Raw genomic sequence first — 16,744 nt, 5'->3', positions numbered from 1 at the left:
TAAATCCTTTTATTTTTCAAACCTTGTCTTAGTTGGCTGGAAACTCCTTCCCTATTAAATATTTTTTCTGCTTCATTTCCAGCTCTAGAAACTATCAAAGAGCTAGAGGCTAATGTTTATCTTGAACTACCCTTGTATTTGTCTCACTCACCAGCTTTGGGGAGATGAAAGAAACATGCCAACCTGCCTCTGGCTAATGGGGCATGGGGAACACAGGTGAAAGCAGCAGCATGATGCAATTCTCACAGGGGACTCTGCAATGCCTAATGGTGGGGAAAAAACCTCTTGATGAAATGCAGCACATCTTACCTGCTTTCTGCTGCTCTCCATGGGAGAACAAATGGCAGCCTTAATTCCTGATTTACTGCATGCTTCAGGTTAAGGCATTGCCCCTCCCCCCCCCCTTAACTAAAGTAGACCTATAGCCTGCTAGACCAAAGTTCAAAAACAAAGGCCTTCATTCTCCTTTCAGCTATGCTGAGGTCACAGGAATTGCATTTTCAATATTCAAGTGCAAAAGGAGTTGAGATACCGTTTGAAGTATTATTTGAAATTGGTGCCTTTTTTTTTTCTTTTCATCTGGCTTAGTGTTTAACCACTGAAAGTAAGTGAGGCTACTTTTTTTTTTGTCTTTCTGATACCTTAATTGGAGGCCAAAAAGCTGAGATCTTGCATGTTAATTGTGTATGAATGAAAAACAGAATATTGCCTGAAAGTTTATTATAGGCTCAGGTTTAATGTCCAAGGGCTCAGTTAATAGTGCATTTGTCTTTTGACTGTAGTGTTTTAAACACGTTTCCATGAAGAGGTGTCTTTAGATTAGATTGCTGGATGGGGTAAGCAGATTTTTTTTATACATCTCACTTTAAGAACAATTCAGTACAGAGTGTTTCAGGGGCCTTAGTTTTGTGTTTGTTTACTTCCTAAATCCGATGGCTATATAGATTTAATATATATCTATTGAAGTGTGGACCAATTAACTTAAACCACTTAGAGACAAACTGAACTTTCTATGTATACTTAATGACTTGCCTCCAAATTGAGGCAGACTTGGTGTTTTGCACGCACATCTTTGGCCTGGTTCTAAACCTGGCAAGTGCATCTTTATCGTATTCAAGGGTGGCCATTCTGAGCATGAGCACAGAATATTAAAGAAAGATAAACAGAATAATAAACGTGTTGGAAAACAATATCCATGTCAGCAAGTACTATTTTCTATTAGCTGTGGGAAAGACTAATTGAGATGAGAAATCCGGATTCTTTAGCAATTTACATGTTTATCAGTAAAGCCTAAGGGAAAGTAATAGGAATCCTGTGTTAATGAGAATGTCAAATATACGTATAAACATATGGGTTTAAAACTTTTACATGGGAAAGGTCCCACTAAGAGTAGGAAGGAGTTTTACTGCAAATTAGAGATTGAATCAACACCATTCATAGTGACTCTGCAATTATCTGGACTATGAAGCAAGAGAAGGAAGTCAAGGTGCACTTGGTCAGGTATAAAGCACAATCCTTCTCTAGGACTGTTTAAAAAAAAATCTTTGATGCTTTAGTTTCTAGTTAAATATTGAAATACATTGTTGTTGCAAAAAGCCAGGGATTATTTCATAGGGAAAAAAAAGGCCTAAAATGAGTTAAAAGCAAGTTATTAGCACAGAAATCAATTAATGCCTTCATAACAAAGTGGCATATGCTATACAGGGAAGGAATTTTGATCAGGATTTCAACTCAATGAAGCATTCCTGGTTGGCACATATTATACTTAACAGCTGGAAATCAGATGCCTGATGTTAAAGATGTAAGGGTCCTCCCTAATTTGAGTTAATGCCTTGACTGCTAAAACTGTACATAGGTGTTGGAGCGTCTAATGGATAACATGCATTCTTCCTTTTGCTGCGATTGTGAAGTTTCAGCAGCTTAGAAATCTTTTCCCTCCCATTTTTCTACTCCCCAAAAAAAGAAAATCAAGATTTCAGTTTCTTTTAATTTTCAGAGTCATCACTAAGGGAGATTATTACAGTTGGTGTGAATTTTATTTTAAAATACCACATTGCTATATGTAGTTTTTTTTCTTTTTTTGTAATGTGCTTAAATGGTCTATTTGGGAACACAACAGTGAGTGTCTTCCAATAATCTCTTCTGGCTGATGGACATGAAAGTTCAAGTGAAATTTATAGTTCCATATGTTGTGGAACATAAAACAATTAAGAGGTAGGCTTTAGTAACAACTCCCGTTCAGCTCCCTTTGCAGCACCGTAACACTTAAAATGTCCTTAAAGACTTTCTTTCTGATGCCTTATTTGCATTTGCTAAGACTTTGTAACTGGTGCCTGTGTGCAAGAAATAACTGACATTAAACAATTTAAAGTGGCATGAGCTAGTATAAATTCAATGAAAATGTTGAATGTGATGATCTGTTAGAGTTTAATAGATTTCAAACTGCTTTGAATTTTTCAGTGGATATTTAATTTTCACATAACTTGTCCTGTAACAATGTTTTCATTAGTTCTAACACATTGAGGAAGTGTACAAAAATCCATGGAAAATGTGAATAAACGAATGGGAGAAGTGTCTTTTGTGTATCCCTTTCACTATGACTTTAAACACTATATGAATAAAATGAATTTTACATTCAGTTGTTTGCAGGTGAACTCCAGCCTTGGAAATCCTGCACATGGCCTTACTGCTGCTGGCACATCAGTAAGAGCCAGTTCAGCAAAACGCTTTCGTGTTGCAAGGAGACTGAGCTGAATCAGCTCAAAGGGGAGAGCTAGGGCGACCTTTTACTAGACAGAGAAAAACTGGTTCTTGAACATTAAGAGAATTACTGTGGGGGCTGACAGCTAAAAATCCCTGCAACTTGAACATTAAAAGACTCAAGATCAAAAGTAGTTTGCCTATGTTTGCCCGACAAAGTATCGAGAACACGAGGTTTTTAGATCTAGCCTAAAAGCACTACCCAAAAGCTAGGCCATAAGGTGATTCTTCTCTTGTTTTGTAACAGTATGCTAAATAGCAAAAATAAATAAAATCAACAGATGTGTCAAGAAAAGTCAAGAGTGGATGATCAGCTTTCCAATGCACTCTGACCTGCTGAGACCACGAGAGAATGGCTGCCGTCCAACTGTACTTCCTCATGTTAGCCACTATCGTGCTATGTCCACATCTTGGACATACCTTACTACACTGCTTAAAAAAGGAAGACAGCACTGCTTACAGATTCTCCCTAGATTTGGGCAACCATAAAGAAAGGTAACATCAGTTCTCAAGAGCAAAGATGAGGCGCTTACTAGCTTTTATTGCAAAATACGAAGTATAAGTGACACATCTTTAGAACTAATACTGTGGCATGATTTTCCTAAACCAGCACAGAATTTCATGCTAATTTTTCCAAGTTATCTGATGCCAGTTTTTTAACAAATTCATAAAACACAATTTCCTATTTTTTTGCTGATCCTCCCACCCCAGATGTTGCTGAGAACTCAAATCAAGATTATATAACACCAAATATAATCAGAAATATTGCAACATGCCACAATGGGAAAAACAAAACAAAACAAACCCACAAACATTTAGATAATTTAGTGATAAGAAAGAAGTTATATAGTATCTGCTCAAAAAATTATATAAAAAAATAATTATTAGGTTTCTACTACTGTTTCCTTTCCAGTTGAAAGTGTGTAATGTTAGAAGAAAACAGTTGCATGAAAATACAAATAGTAAATGTAGTATTAACACACAATATTCACAAATGTAAGAAATAGAAGTTGAAAGATGACAGTATCCTCGCATCTTTTAAAAAATTTGTGACTGCAGAAACTCTAATCAAACCAAGGATTTTACCACTTGCAAAACAGAAAAAGCAAAAATAATCTTCCAGAAGACAGTAACTCCTGAATGTCCAGACTACAAATGCAGCACTTCAGGAACAGCACGTATTAATCAAAATCAGTCTCTTTCCTACTCCAGCAGGAAAATGCCACTCTTCGCAGACTAGTTGCAGCAACTGAGACATATAGAAGTCCGATTCATCCAAAAAGCACATTAAGTATAAGCTAAATGATATGTACATGACCTAGGCTATAAAAACGAGTGAAGATGAGAAGAAAACTACCACAATCCAAACAATGCATCACCAGATGACTGGCTCTAAATGATCTAGTGCTAAAGATAGAGTTGAAGGCCAAGTGAAAAGCAACAGCCAGCCAAGTAGTTTTGCATAATGTAGCCTTCCAGATGACACAAGGTTTGAAGCTGTGTATGAGTTCAGACTCAAAATTTAGTAAACTGCTTGCTTTGGTAAAACGCTTACTTCACAGAATGGTCATAACGCAGACAGACAAGTAAAGCTCAGTCACAGAAAAGCAACAAACTTCCTTGAATATTCAGTAGCTGCTGACTGGGTTACAAACCTCTGCACTACTCCACAAGTTATGGTACGGAGCTGCATGAAACACAGGAGTGGCACATAAGAATCCACAGAAAGGATGGTGGTGCGACACAAGATGAGTAAAGAGCTATAAGAAAATTAGACTGCTTGACGTAGTCATTGATACACTTTTCCAAGTTCTGGCAGCCTTCTGTTAGGGTAGCACACTGGTCATTCTTTAAAGATATACTCATTTAGAAATTCTTCTTATTTGCACCCAAACATCCTGAATGTTATTAGTAAGCATTATAATCCAAGTAAGTATTCATCATCACCAGTTTTGTGAGTATTACTGTTAGGAACATAACAACCTTTACTGAGAGGTAGCAGAGTAATTTGATCATCTCTGGAAATCTGCATAGGCTTCAAAGACATGATTAGAATTTGTCTGCTCAGGCAGTTACTTCTGTGTAGAAGTTTCTAACTTTGGTTTGCTATCTTCTATCATAAATGACATAATACAATACAAAATTCTGTCTCAGTTACCGCCAATGCTAGCTTTGGAGCCCCACCCTAATTGGTGGGCACTTGATACATTCTTCTTACCTGCAAATGGTAATTCTGTTGACTGCAGTCCCAGGAAAAACTTGCAGGGAGTTTCTCCATTATGAAAAGCAAGTTCCTAACACTGAAGAGAAAACCATAGGTCATATACCAAATTCAACAATATTGACAGTTTATGAAATCAGTGTTTCCTTACCTTTAAAACAAAGTCAGAAATGATCACTGTGAATTATCACCTATGATGACCTTATCTACGAGGCAGGTTAACTATGGGAGTACTTACCAGGAAGCATGTGATTCAGAATTCCTCTTGCTGGAAACGAGGCTTGCACAATAACTCTTCTTGCTCCTTGACACAACATCTGTCACTCAACCATTTTCCAAGCATTATCTAATTTGACACTTGCAGGGAAAAGCAGGGATGGAAGTGGGCTCTGCCAACCTTTTCCTTCAAGAGCAAAGGAATGCCTCTAGATGTAGAGCAGGCATAAGGCAGTCAGTCTATTTCTAAGTGACATAAGGTTTTGATGAACACATTGGCTGCATCTGAATTAAAGTGTGCGTATGAGATTTGGAAGAATTTGGAGACCAGTAGAACTGCTTGCACTGGACTTCCCCAGCAATATTGCTCCAGCAGAAGAAGCAGAGCCACAGACAGAAACATCCTTTTATGCTGTGCGGAGATGGAAGGGGAAGAAAATGGATCAAGCAATTGCATATTGTGAAATACTAAGTTATGAATCACCAGAACCAACTGAATGTTGGCATAAACTGATGACAGGGAAAACATTAAGGCAGCTGGAATTAACACTTCAAGAAAAAGCTCTTTTTAAAGTAGAAGCTCTACCCTGATTTGCACAGGGTAACTTGGTCTTTTTGAAAATGTTACTCCTTTGCTTTCTACAAACTTTTTATTACAAGTTTCAGGAACATTTCTGACAGGAGTAAGTAAGCACGGTAACCATTTGTTAGCAAAGATCCATATTTTTCTTCAGTCTTCCATGTGTGATTTTACTTTGTACTTATCTTTGGATATTACAGGACATCAGCCCTTGATGATAAACTTGCATGCCAAGCAATATTACGGTATTTCTTGAGAGCATTGCTCCAGATGAGGGCAGACAACAGAAACAACATCAGGATGAAAGGAAGAAAGTTAATTTGCCTCTCCAGAGCAGGGACTCTGCTGAACAAGATATACTGCCACATTGTTAAACCAATCTTTTTCTTTCAGCATTTAGGAAAGTTATTAATGAAAGTCATGAACGCTTTTCAAAGATGCATGCATCAGTCTTCTGTCCTACCTGCATTTTGATTAAAAGCAAACAAACAAACAAGGCACACCTTTTCCTTCCACTAACTGATGTTGAAAGACCTACTAAAACAAACAGGTGAGCTTTCTTACCATGATTTGTAAGCTTCTGCTGTCTTAGTCTTTTGTACTGTTTCACCTAATGCATTCTCCAGTCTGGCTGCCTTCAAAAGCTTTCAGTGTAGAGCATTCAAGGAAAGTCATTGTTAGTTTTCAAGATGTGTTTTAGCATTTTCTAACCAGTTAAGATTCCACTTGCATATGCACACACACAATAACACTGCCAACAGTCTACTCAAACATCTACAGTGAAGAACCTAAATGCCCTGTTCTCTTTCTCCCTAACCTCTACTTTTAAATTTTGCCTCACCTATCACTGATTACCAAGCTAGCATGCATATCTTAGATGTTACACCGCACAGTTTATGAAACAGTCCTGGTCTGTGTTTCTTTGAAATGGAATCATCACCAGGTCCAACTTATAACTGGTGTGTTTGGTGAGTATTTCTTTTTATATATTTTCATATAGAAAAATCCCCTGAAGAAGTCTACTGTGAAATGTCAGTCACACAAATCAAGTGGAGAGGGAAGATGTAGTGCCTTGCAAGTCTTTAAACCAAAACCGATTCAATGTTGGTAAGTACAACTTATGGTAGCATAAACATTTAAGTGCTAAAGAGTAATCAAATTTTAATGATACTATACAAATCCACATTGAAGTTTTTTCCTGAATTTAACATGAAGAAATCATTACAGCCGACTGTCTCTCAATATTCCACTCTACACAAACCTAAATACTAATGGCTATATAACTTCATTTCAAAGAAAACACACCTGTTTAGGACTTTTTTTTGTTAAATGCCAGCATCTAATGGAAAAATCAAAAAGCCTTTTAAAACAAATTCAGAAGTACACTGACTTTTACCTTCTTCCCTTGTTATACAATGTGAAGTTGCCAGAGGCTGTTCATTGAAAGATTCAGCAAGCAGTCAGAAAGTTAGGTTTTGCCCGAAGTGGAAAAAAAAAAAAGAAGAGTAAACAGACTACTTTTTCTCATGAGTGTCTATTTGGCAATGCTTATTATGAGGAGTACCACAGAGTGTTATTCCACTGTTCATGCTTGCCACCAGTAAAGAATACATTCAAATTCAAATCCCACCAGGCACAGTAGAGAGTAAAAACTACTAACAAAATTCATGGTCGTTTAAGAGGTCCGTTTATTGGCTGCAGGGTCCAACACTTTCTTCACTGCTGCCATATGCAAAATCAACACCGTTTTTGGTGCACCAAGGTTCTCCTTGCTCTTTGTTCAAAGGGCTCAGTACAGTGCCAGCATCATTTCCAACCCATCATCGTTTTATCAACACTGATCATCAATGAGGCAAAAAAACAAACCATGCAACAAGTGTTAGTTTGATAAAATTAGGTTGAGAGTATTTATATATTTACACAGAGAACATTCAACATTGTAACCTGCTTGCAGTCTTGTATTATCTTGACCAAAGATCCAAACAGCTACATTCTGGTGTAAAATACTGTTTCATTTAAGGTTTGGTGTAAAAGCTACTTATTTAACAATGCCTTTTACTGGATTCTGCTGCACCTATTTTTGACACAGAATTTCTATATATCAACACCGTGCACTTTCAGTCATACCTCAAAAAACAAGATACGGCATTGGCAGATAACTGACTGCTATGACCAGAAGAAATCCAATTTCCAGAGCTTTCAGCCATAACCTTTGGAGACCATGAGAACCTAACATGAAGGGCAAGTCTGTAGGAGATGTCCGGTTCTTCCAAGAACTATAAACTTGTCATTTCTTGACACTGCTACTCACCACACAGAATTTAAAAGTACTAACTTCCTAAATAAAAAAAGTTGTTCTTAAACCCCATTGGATAACAACAGGACTTAGGCACTTTTGAAGACTGTCTTATATCTATCTTTAATACGGGGAATCTTTAGACTGCAAAATACAGGAGAAGTAATCATCTGGAAAGTGAAAAAAAACATGATTGGCAAGAAGCAGTTCAACAGTCTAAGAGTGTAGACTATTTATGTGGTCTCCATGTCCATAGAGAACCTCTGTGACTAGAATGGGATTCTGTGCACAAGGATCTGCCAGAAAAATCTGTTTGCAGAGCCAAGGACCTGACTGTTTAAATCAAAACATGGTAAAAAAACATACTCTGGGCAAACCATTTTACTGTGAAAACTCATCCTTGTAAACAACTCTCTTTTTAGGAAACCAACCACACTGACTGTGCCGAGAAATGGAAAACCAGGTGATCCACATCCCCAACATGTTCAAGCCTTGTAAACAATGAAGACTGGGAGAACAAAAAGAGAAGGAACATGAACCCACACAAACTGGGATTTTCAGCTGCCTGCATTAGCCGAAACAGCTGAAAGATTTGTTACATTTCTAAAAATGGCTTATTTTAAAAGCAGACTTGGAACCCGTCCTGCACTGCTTGGCAATAAGAACATGATTTCACATACACTGTGGTCTCTAAGGCAAAGCAATAATATGCTAATACAAAATAAGTGATTTAAGACCTTTCTTTAAAAAACGAAGGCTTTCTACTTGCTAAATTGATAACAGAGAAAAACCTGTGTAGGGTGAAAAAAATTTAGTCTTGCATTTGACATCTGTCAACATATATAATCGGTGAAGAGTTGAAGTGATAAGCCCCAGGTCTCCAGGGGGAGCGAATGGGTAGAACGAGGGAAGTTAACTCAGGAATGAGGTATGGTGGGATTCTGTAAATAAATACAAAGGTTCTGCAAAGCTTCCCAAATCTGTTAACTGTGCTGCTTTCTCATACAGAGCTGTTGTAAAACATCAATGTCAACATAACTAATGAAAACTGCTGCACTCCAACAGTCAGGATGTGGACAGCTGCACTTTCCTGCACTCTTTAGGTACGCAGAACATTCCAGTTCATTCCTCAGCAATGTAAATGGTCAATAGAGGCTCAAATCTACTGGTTTACTGCTTCAGAGCTATAGAATTAAAAACCCCTCCAAATTAAAAGGGTGAGAGGTTTCTATCTAACATTCCCTTTTCTTTTTTTGGTATAGTGCAATAGCAAGCTAAGGAACCAGCCGTGCCACCTTGACCCAGGCAAAACTTGGATCACCTTCTCTGTCAATCTGTCTGTATGAGGACAATAAATTATAAGGGTTTATTTAAAAGCAAAACAAAATAAGCATTTTTTCCTTCCTACTTGATAAAAAACTAAGGAAACAGGTGCGACACATAAGAACTGCACATCAGTTGTTTAGAGAGGGAATAGCTGAGAATCTGGTACATCTAACTTGTTTCCAAAAAGCACTATTGACATTCAGTAGTCTTTTTCATCTCAATTTCCCATGGATGTCCATCTGGGCATACCTGTAGCCCTTTTCTACTAAAAAAGTTGAGTCTTCAATACAGACATAGCATACCTTCTAGCAGGATAAAATAAACCAATTAGCTCTTTTTATAGGACTTTTAAATTCAGCCCGTCAAAAACCAGACATCAGAACACATCTGTGTACATATAACAAAGCAGACAATATTTCTCGTATAATAGACAAGGGATCTGTGCTGTCCTTTCTGTAACATTGCCTTTCTACTACTGTACTACTTTAGAGTCTTTCTTTATTTGCCATTTCCTCTGCAATCTTATGTAAGATCTGCTCAAGTCTTTCAGAACACATGAAATAAAGCTACCTAAAATTAATATAACGATATCAAAAAAGCATTAAAAATTACTGTCAACTAGGCAGTACTCAGGCACCCACAACTCAGGTTCCAATCTGGATCCGCTTCCTTTCCATGTCTGTTATTCCTGTTTGACTAAAAGGTATCAATTGTCACTAGTACGACAAATACTAGCTCTCTCCCTTCCATCCCTGATGAGTAACTGAAGGAAAACAGCACTGCTTTGCCCAGCCCAGTATGAAAATACAGAAAAAAAAACATCTTCAGAAGCTTCAGAGTAGGACTGGTCTTCTAGGTGAAGAGTGGTTTAACTCTTGCCATGGACATCGGGAGGGAGAATCTTTGTGCTGTCTGGCACTAGGCACACTACCCAGGGATCTCAGGTAAGCACCTGGACTGCCTTTGAAGTTCCTAGAGAGAGCTTTTCAGCTGCTCATTTAGGAGTCCCTCTCTCTCCCCGGGATTAGGTAGGAAGCCTAGGCACCCAAGTTGCATGCCTCAGGTTAGACAGCGTGAACACCCTCACACACACACAAGCACACACTCCCATGGAACGAGACTCAAAAGTCTGCAACATGAGAAGTGGCTGTGCTGGCAATGACCACGTGAACTTTTTTGTAATGCTGTTGCAAAACATCTGAAGTGAACTAACTACTGGTCAGCTGTCCCTGTTATGCAGTCATGCTGCCAGCATTAGAAATGCCGTCACTCTGGACTATGGTGACTGCTTCCAGGCCTAGCCTCAAAAAAAAACAAAAACAAAAAAAAACCTCCTTACCATACTGGATTCATCATGTTGGGCTGAATGATAAAGTTAGTCTACCTTTAACATTGAAGTGGAGCTATTCCCATGGAACATGGCCTGAGGAAAAAAGGCAGAGAGTCCTACTTGAGAGGTTGAGTCATCAGACGCTATTGAGAAAATAACAAAGTACTTTAGGAAGGGCTGTGTGTGAGGGAGACAAAGGTCCAGGCTCAGAACACATGCTCTGATTGGTAAGTGTGGCACCAGCATTAGAGAGTTTAGGTGCTCAGACTCTGAAAAGTGACAAAAAAGACACCTTCACTCTTTATAGATTTCTTTGTGTGTATATCAGTGTCACTTGCCGTAAGTGACAAGCTACCCCACTCTTTGCTATGCCAGTTAGGCAGCTGTAAATAATGTGAAGTATGACTAGCTCTCACATCGAAGCAGTGAATCAAACTGCAGTAGTCTCAGTATTTTATCATTTAGATTTCACATGTCAAGGACAGCAAACTTTTGCTGCTTTGAGAAAGCTGCATTTTACCTGTAAACATAAAGCTTTTTTTACTTGAGACCTCCCGAAACACAAATTTCAAACCTCCCACTAATGCTATTTTTAGTCACTTTTCGGAGCAGAATTACATTTAAAACATTTGTCTTGAAAGAAAACTTGTTGTGCTTCAGCATGTAACAGTACAGCAAAACAACAGGAAAAGATGAATCTGGGAAAGCTGCCCAGACATTAATCAGCTCTCATGCCCTCCTTGGCCTTGAACACTACCACAAAGGACAACTTTACCTACTTCGGTCCAGTGCATGCAGGAGGATGTTGGTTATTGGTAAGATTTTTAGTTTTTGGAGTCCATTTGTGGCCTCCTATTTTTCCATTTCAGCCTCAAACTGAATCAACTAACAGAGATAAGCAGCATTAGTAGTGGATATGAACCTCAGCTTTATTATAGCAGCACATTTTAGCCTTCTTTTCACTGGCTCAGTTTCTTAGCCAGGTCTTGAGGATGAAAATGTTGCTGTTCTTTGGTAGATAGAAAATTTGTCAGCAGAGTTCTCCTGTCCTAACACTGACACATGAACAAACGGGAACATCTTCAGCCTCTTTTAAGCTCTGACCTATCCGACTGCACATACCCAAATGGCAATGTATCTTTATAGTATCATTTTCCTTTTCCTCCCTCAGCAGGAAATTTTCTCATCCCTTCAATCCCAACATGCACAGACGCATTAAATCAATCCAACAAGGAGAGTATGGGTGAGAGTCTATGGAACGACGTTCATTAGTACATCATTATTAAATTCTCAAATTGTTTCTCTCAAAGAATATAAAGTTTATCACATTCTGTACATATTGTTGGTTTCTTAGTTATAAAGTAAACACAGTAATAAACTGTTCATAAAGCATTGACTCCATTTAAACACAGCCCCTTCTTGTTTTATTTTGCTGAAAGTCCTCTTCCAGTCAGAAACGCTCAAGTGATGTACTGCAAATGTGCATATGGTGTATGACAGCAGAGGAAGGAAGAAAGAGGCACTTTTGATCGGCTGGTATTCTTTGACTTCCCTTTTTCCAGTGGAGGTTTATGTTCCTGACACTAGATGGTAGTGTTAGCACAGAAAACCGCTGTGGTTAGGCACTTGGCAACAAGGCTCCAAGGCTGTGCCCGCTCTCTGCTATATCATCAGAATTGGTTTCTGCCGCACTTCCAGGATATCTGGGGAAGGGAAAGAAACAAAAAGGAACAGCAAACTTAGGAGGCTCCTGAAAGTAGCCACTGCACAAGGAAGTAAGAACTGAAGATTCATTTCTGGACTGCTGCATAGACCCCTGGTTACAACACTAAAGGAATTTAAATCACAACTAGCAATGAGACTTTGCCTATTAATGAAAGCTATTCTAATCCCTCCCAAGGTGCATCCTAGTTGAAGGATGGTAAACTGCAAGTATAACACATCATATAAAAATGAGAGCTGATTTAAGTATCATTAATAGTGGCATGAAACAACATGAGTCAGACATGGAGACAGCGGCAATCTTCCAGAGAAACAAGTGTAAGAAGCATTATAGGACATGCCAAAGGTTTTTTCCTTCCTGAAGGGAACCATCCCCAAGTCCCTTAAAGAGGTTTTTGGCTCAGAAGATGTGGGCACAAGCAACTCAACAGTTTCATCTATTTCATAGCCTGAAGCCTACATTTCTGCATTCAAAAGGCTGCAATAAGAACATTCATTTTGTTGGCTCCTCAGCCCAATATTGTCCAAATGTGACAGAATATGAACCTGCAAGATAGCTGTCATAATGGGCATCTTTCCAAATGTGGATAATAAAACTAGCGTGCTGGCACGGCAGTCTGCAGAAGTATCTGGAAACTGGGCTGCTAGGTCTTTGTCCAGGCTACACAGAGAATAAAGAATGTCGGAAAAGGGAGCACATGCTTAATTAACCGGCAGGTCACACATAGCTGCACAAAGAGCATGACCTGAGTAAAAACTGATCCACAGCTTCGGAGGGTTCTAGACATGCTTGTAAAGAATGAAACATAGCACAGTGAATCCAGTGAAGGGACACAACGATTATTAAGGGATTGGACCATCTGACATGCAAGGAAAGGCTGAGAGCTGTGTCATTTAGCATGGAGAGAGAGAAAACTCAGAGCAGAGGAAGTCTTATCAATATGTACAAACTCCAGATATTTTTGAATATACTTTGATCACTATCCCTAGCATTTTAATTTTGTAGTACAGACTTGCCTAAACTACTCAAAGGAGATGAACGTCTTTCCCACTGCATCCTGCCCCATGTGTAATGCTCTCTCCTGCTGGAAAGCTGCCACTGGCACAAATGCATTAATTACAAAAAGGCACTGGAAATGGGCTCTATCCGAAGCACCAAGCTAAAGCAGATAGTGAAAAAAATGCAGATTAAAATTCTGCCTTACAGCCCAGACATTTTATGTCTCTTTTCGCTGTGTCTCAATATATACACTGGCTCCTGCAACTGTATGTTAAACAAATTAAGTCTCAGAAAGTGCATTCAAGCTAAAAGCAAATATCTGAGCATGGAGGCATTTATGCCACCCACTTGAGCAAGTATTAAATGCCAGCAGGAACAATGCATCTTCTGTGAACTCCAAAATGCCTGTGGCGAGAGAGAGTGAGCTTGATAACTCTAGCTAACCAGCTGTAATGGTATCAACATAATTGTTGTAAGGAATAATTGTGTATTTTGTTGGAACTTTGTTCAAAATCCTCCCTTAATTATAGAGGATCAATTCTGACTGGAATTTGTAATTTCTTCTAAACTCAAATCAATTTCTACATACAGTGAAGGGCCAAATGGTGTAGAAACATCTCTTTGCTAAGTATGATTTTCCACCTTATCAGCTACAGTTTTCCTTATCTGTAGGGAAGGAGCCAGCCTACTTTTGCAACACAGTCTGAGATCGCAGCCTGCAAATGAGGATAAGACTGTAGCTATTACTATTTCACTAGCACAGTACAACTAATGACATGAAGAACACACCCATGCTATCTTCCTATCTCTGTTAGCAGTATATTAATCTGTTTAACAACAGATTTCCCAATTCCTGTCCTCTTAGCTACTTTTCGGGAACAATCTGGAAATAACCACTGAGTTCTCTTTTCAGACCCAGACAAGAAAAAGCTGGCACTGATCAAAAGTCCACAGTACAGACAAACCTATTCAGAAGTCATCTGACCTGGTGGATGAAAAGAAAAAAGATTAAGTTCTTAGATAGGTAAATTAAAAAGATCTTCAAAGGTTAGAGACAGGACTTTAAAAATTGCTCTGCGATCATAACTTTATTCCAGGGGATGACAACTTTATTCCAGTATAGAATTCGGAGTTTAGCAACGGCTTTGCCTGAGATACTATCATGCACCTGGACCAAACTTTCTTTGTACCTGAGACAACCAATATATATTTTCAGAGGGAATGCATTTCAGGACCTCACTTAGAAGGCACAGAGAGAGTGCACAGTAACACTAGTAATGGCTATATGAAAGAAACTGCCACTGCATTTAGACAGAGAAGAGAACCCTTAACCACTACTTCTTTCTCTATTTTCTTAAGTATCTCAGAGTCCCATGAGCTACCTCATACTGTGTGTGAACTATTCCTCTGAAAGGCTGGCATGCTTGCTGATGCAGGCATCTGTTCAAACTAGTCCACCTATATTTGCAGGCAGACAAGAGTTACATGGATGTCATATTTGATACTTCAGTACTTGCCTGCTGTAAGATGTAATTTATTGTGATATTGTACCCCAGCTGAACAAATGCAGAGCTGTCCATCATCAATGTAGTAACTGGCATAGCTAGACAACAACATGGGACTGATTGTTCCTGGTGTGACATAACCACTACTTAGTTTAATTAAAGAAATTGGGCACCTGAGAGATTTATAGCTATTAGTGTGGGCACTTTGATCAATCCAAGCAATTCACGTGGATAACAAATCTAGAACTCAAATTGGCAAAGGAGATCATTCCAAATTCTAAAACTACCTTTACATAACCCTCTTAGTCACAGGTCTCTGCTACAACTATTGCTGTCAGTGGGCAGGCTCACAATGAGTTGCCCTGCACTCAGGAGATGGATGAACCTTATATTCCAGTATTAAAGACACTAATACTCCTCCAGAAACAAAACCTACCAGCTTGTTTGAACTCTCACCAAGCAAAACTAGCGCAAAGCCAGAGAACAGTTAGACACCATTCCACTTGTTCAAATTGATTTGCTGCTACAGTCAGCAAGTAAGGTTTGAAGTCATGTTCCCTTTCAGAGAAAGGCTTGTTCCTCTATCTTAATAGCAAAATCCCACAACACTGAAGGCTGCCTGGGAACCAAATGAGTCTCTGTTTATGGGTAATGCACATTAAAATCCACCTGTTAAAATTCGATGCAATGGCAAAGTGATGTAAGTTAAGTGTGCATAGAGTAGAAAATTTTCATCTGTTCTGTTCAGCTTCAGCCATGAGCCCACCAGAGACCGTCCTGTTCCAGATAAGGACCGCGACCTCAGATTTGTTGCATTGTGTAGATCTGTAAGGGTAAAAGACAGCAAGTTTAAAACGATTGTACTTTCTGCATTTTGTTGGAAGATTCAATGAAAGCTTCTGAAAATAAAAAAAAATATATATATATAGAAAGGAAAGCCAACTATTAATTTTCTAGAGAAAAATTACAAACAGGTCACTTACTACTACTACTATTATTTTTTAAATCAGTTGGATCTTGCCCAGTACAGAATTCACCATTTACATTGAAGCTAATGAGTTATATCAACAGCTGGCAGTAGTAGTAAATCATCAAATCATCATCCACTAATCGACCAGCCAGGAGAGAAAATGAAGCACTTGCACAAGCAAAATCCTAACCCAGCCTTCCCTTATATACAAAATAACATCCCTACAGTTAAGTAGTTACTCATGCAGAAACGTATAACAGAAGGAAAAATCTATCCTGTGAAGAAGATTAATATCCAACAAGACACAGGAAAAGTCAGTATTAGTAAGGAAGTTCACTGCAAATCTCCATGCATTCCCCAAGCCAAACCTGGGATTATTCTGCCATGTTATTTATTCTTCCTGAAATTAGTTTAGAGATCCAAAATGTATTTTAAAACAAAAGGACACTGAATCCACTCTAAACTAGAGGAGATTTTTATAGCTGCAGACAGGAATGCATATGTTACATCTGTTGAGTGTTTCTAGGCTTTCTCTCCATTCCTCTGTAAAACTCAGCCCAGTGTCACAGTGCTAAAGCAGATGCTGAAGTGAAGATAATTCTGGACCAGAGCAATCCAAACTCTGGGAGTCATTTGTTTAAAAGTAGGTCCTGAGGAAAAAAGTGGCAGCTACTCTGGCAATGTACATACAATATAGAGAAAAAAATATCTTGTTTTCCTTCCTTTCCTATAAGTGTGTATGGCCAAACAGTCTATTCCCTCTTTCCACACTTTACCACTATGTCAAGAGCACCGTGGTGATCAGGTCAGAAGGACTT

General features: G+C 38.6%; 1 protein-coding gene across 5 annotated transcripts in view; it reads right to left on the bottom strand.

Moving 5' to 3' along the window:
• Positions 1-7,447: 7,447 nt before the first annotated feature.
• KIAA0930 overlaps positions 7,448-16,744 on the bottom strand; it is a 76,171-nt gene continuing 66,874 nt past the window's right edge. For all 5 annotated transcript variants that reach the window (XM_083846188.1, XM_083846189.1, XM_083846190.1 and 2 more), the window contains 2 exons: positions 15,626-15,781; positions 7,448-12,432 (listed from right to left, as the gene is read on the bottom strand). In XM_083846188.1, coding sequence (XP_083702314.1) covers positions 12,392-12,432; positions 15,626-15,781 — 197 coding nt within the window. In that variant the 3' untranslated portion in view covers positions 7,448-12,391. The remainder of the gene's footprint in view (positions 12,433-15,625; positions 15,782-16,744) is intronic.

The sequence above is a fragment of the Anser anser genome (assembly GCF_964211835.1).
Source record: "Anser anser genome assembly, chromosome: 1".
In the NCBI taxonomy this organism is placed as follows: domain Eukaryota; kingdom Metazoa; phylum Chordata; class Aves; order Anseriformes; family Anatidae; genus Anser; species Anser anser.
The sequence above is the reverse complement of the archived record's forward strand: the minus strand, read 5'-3'. Positions and strand labels throughout refer to the sequence as shown.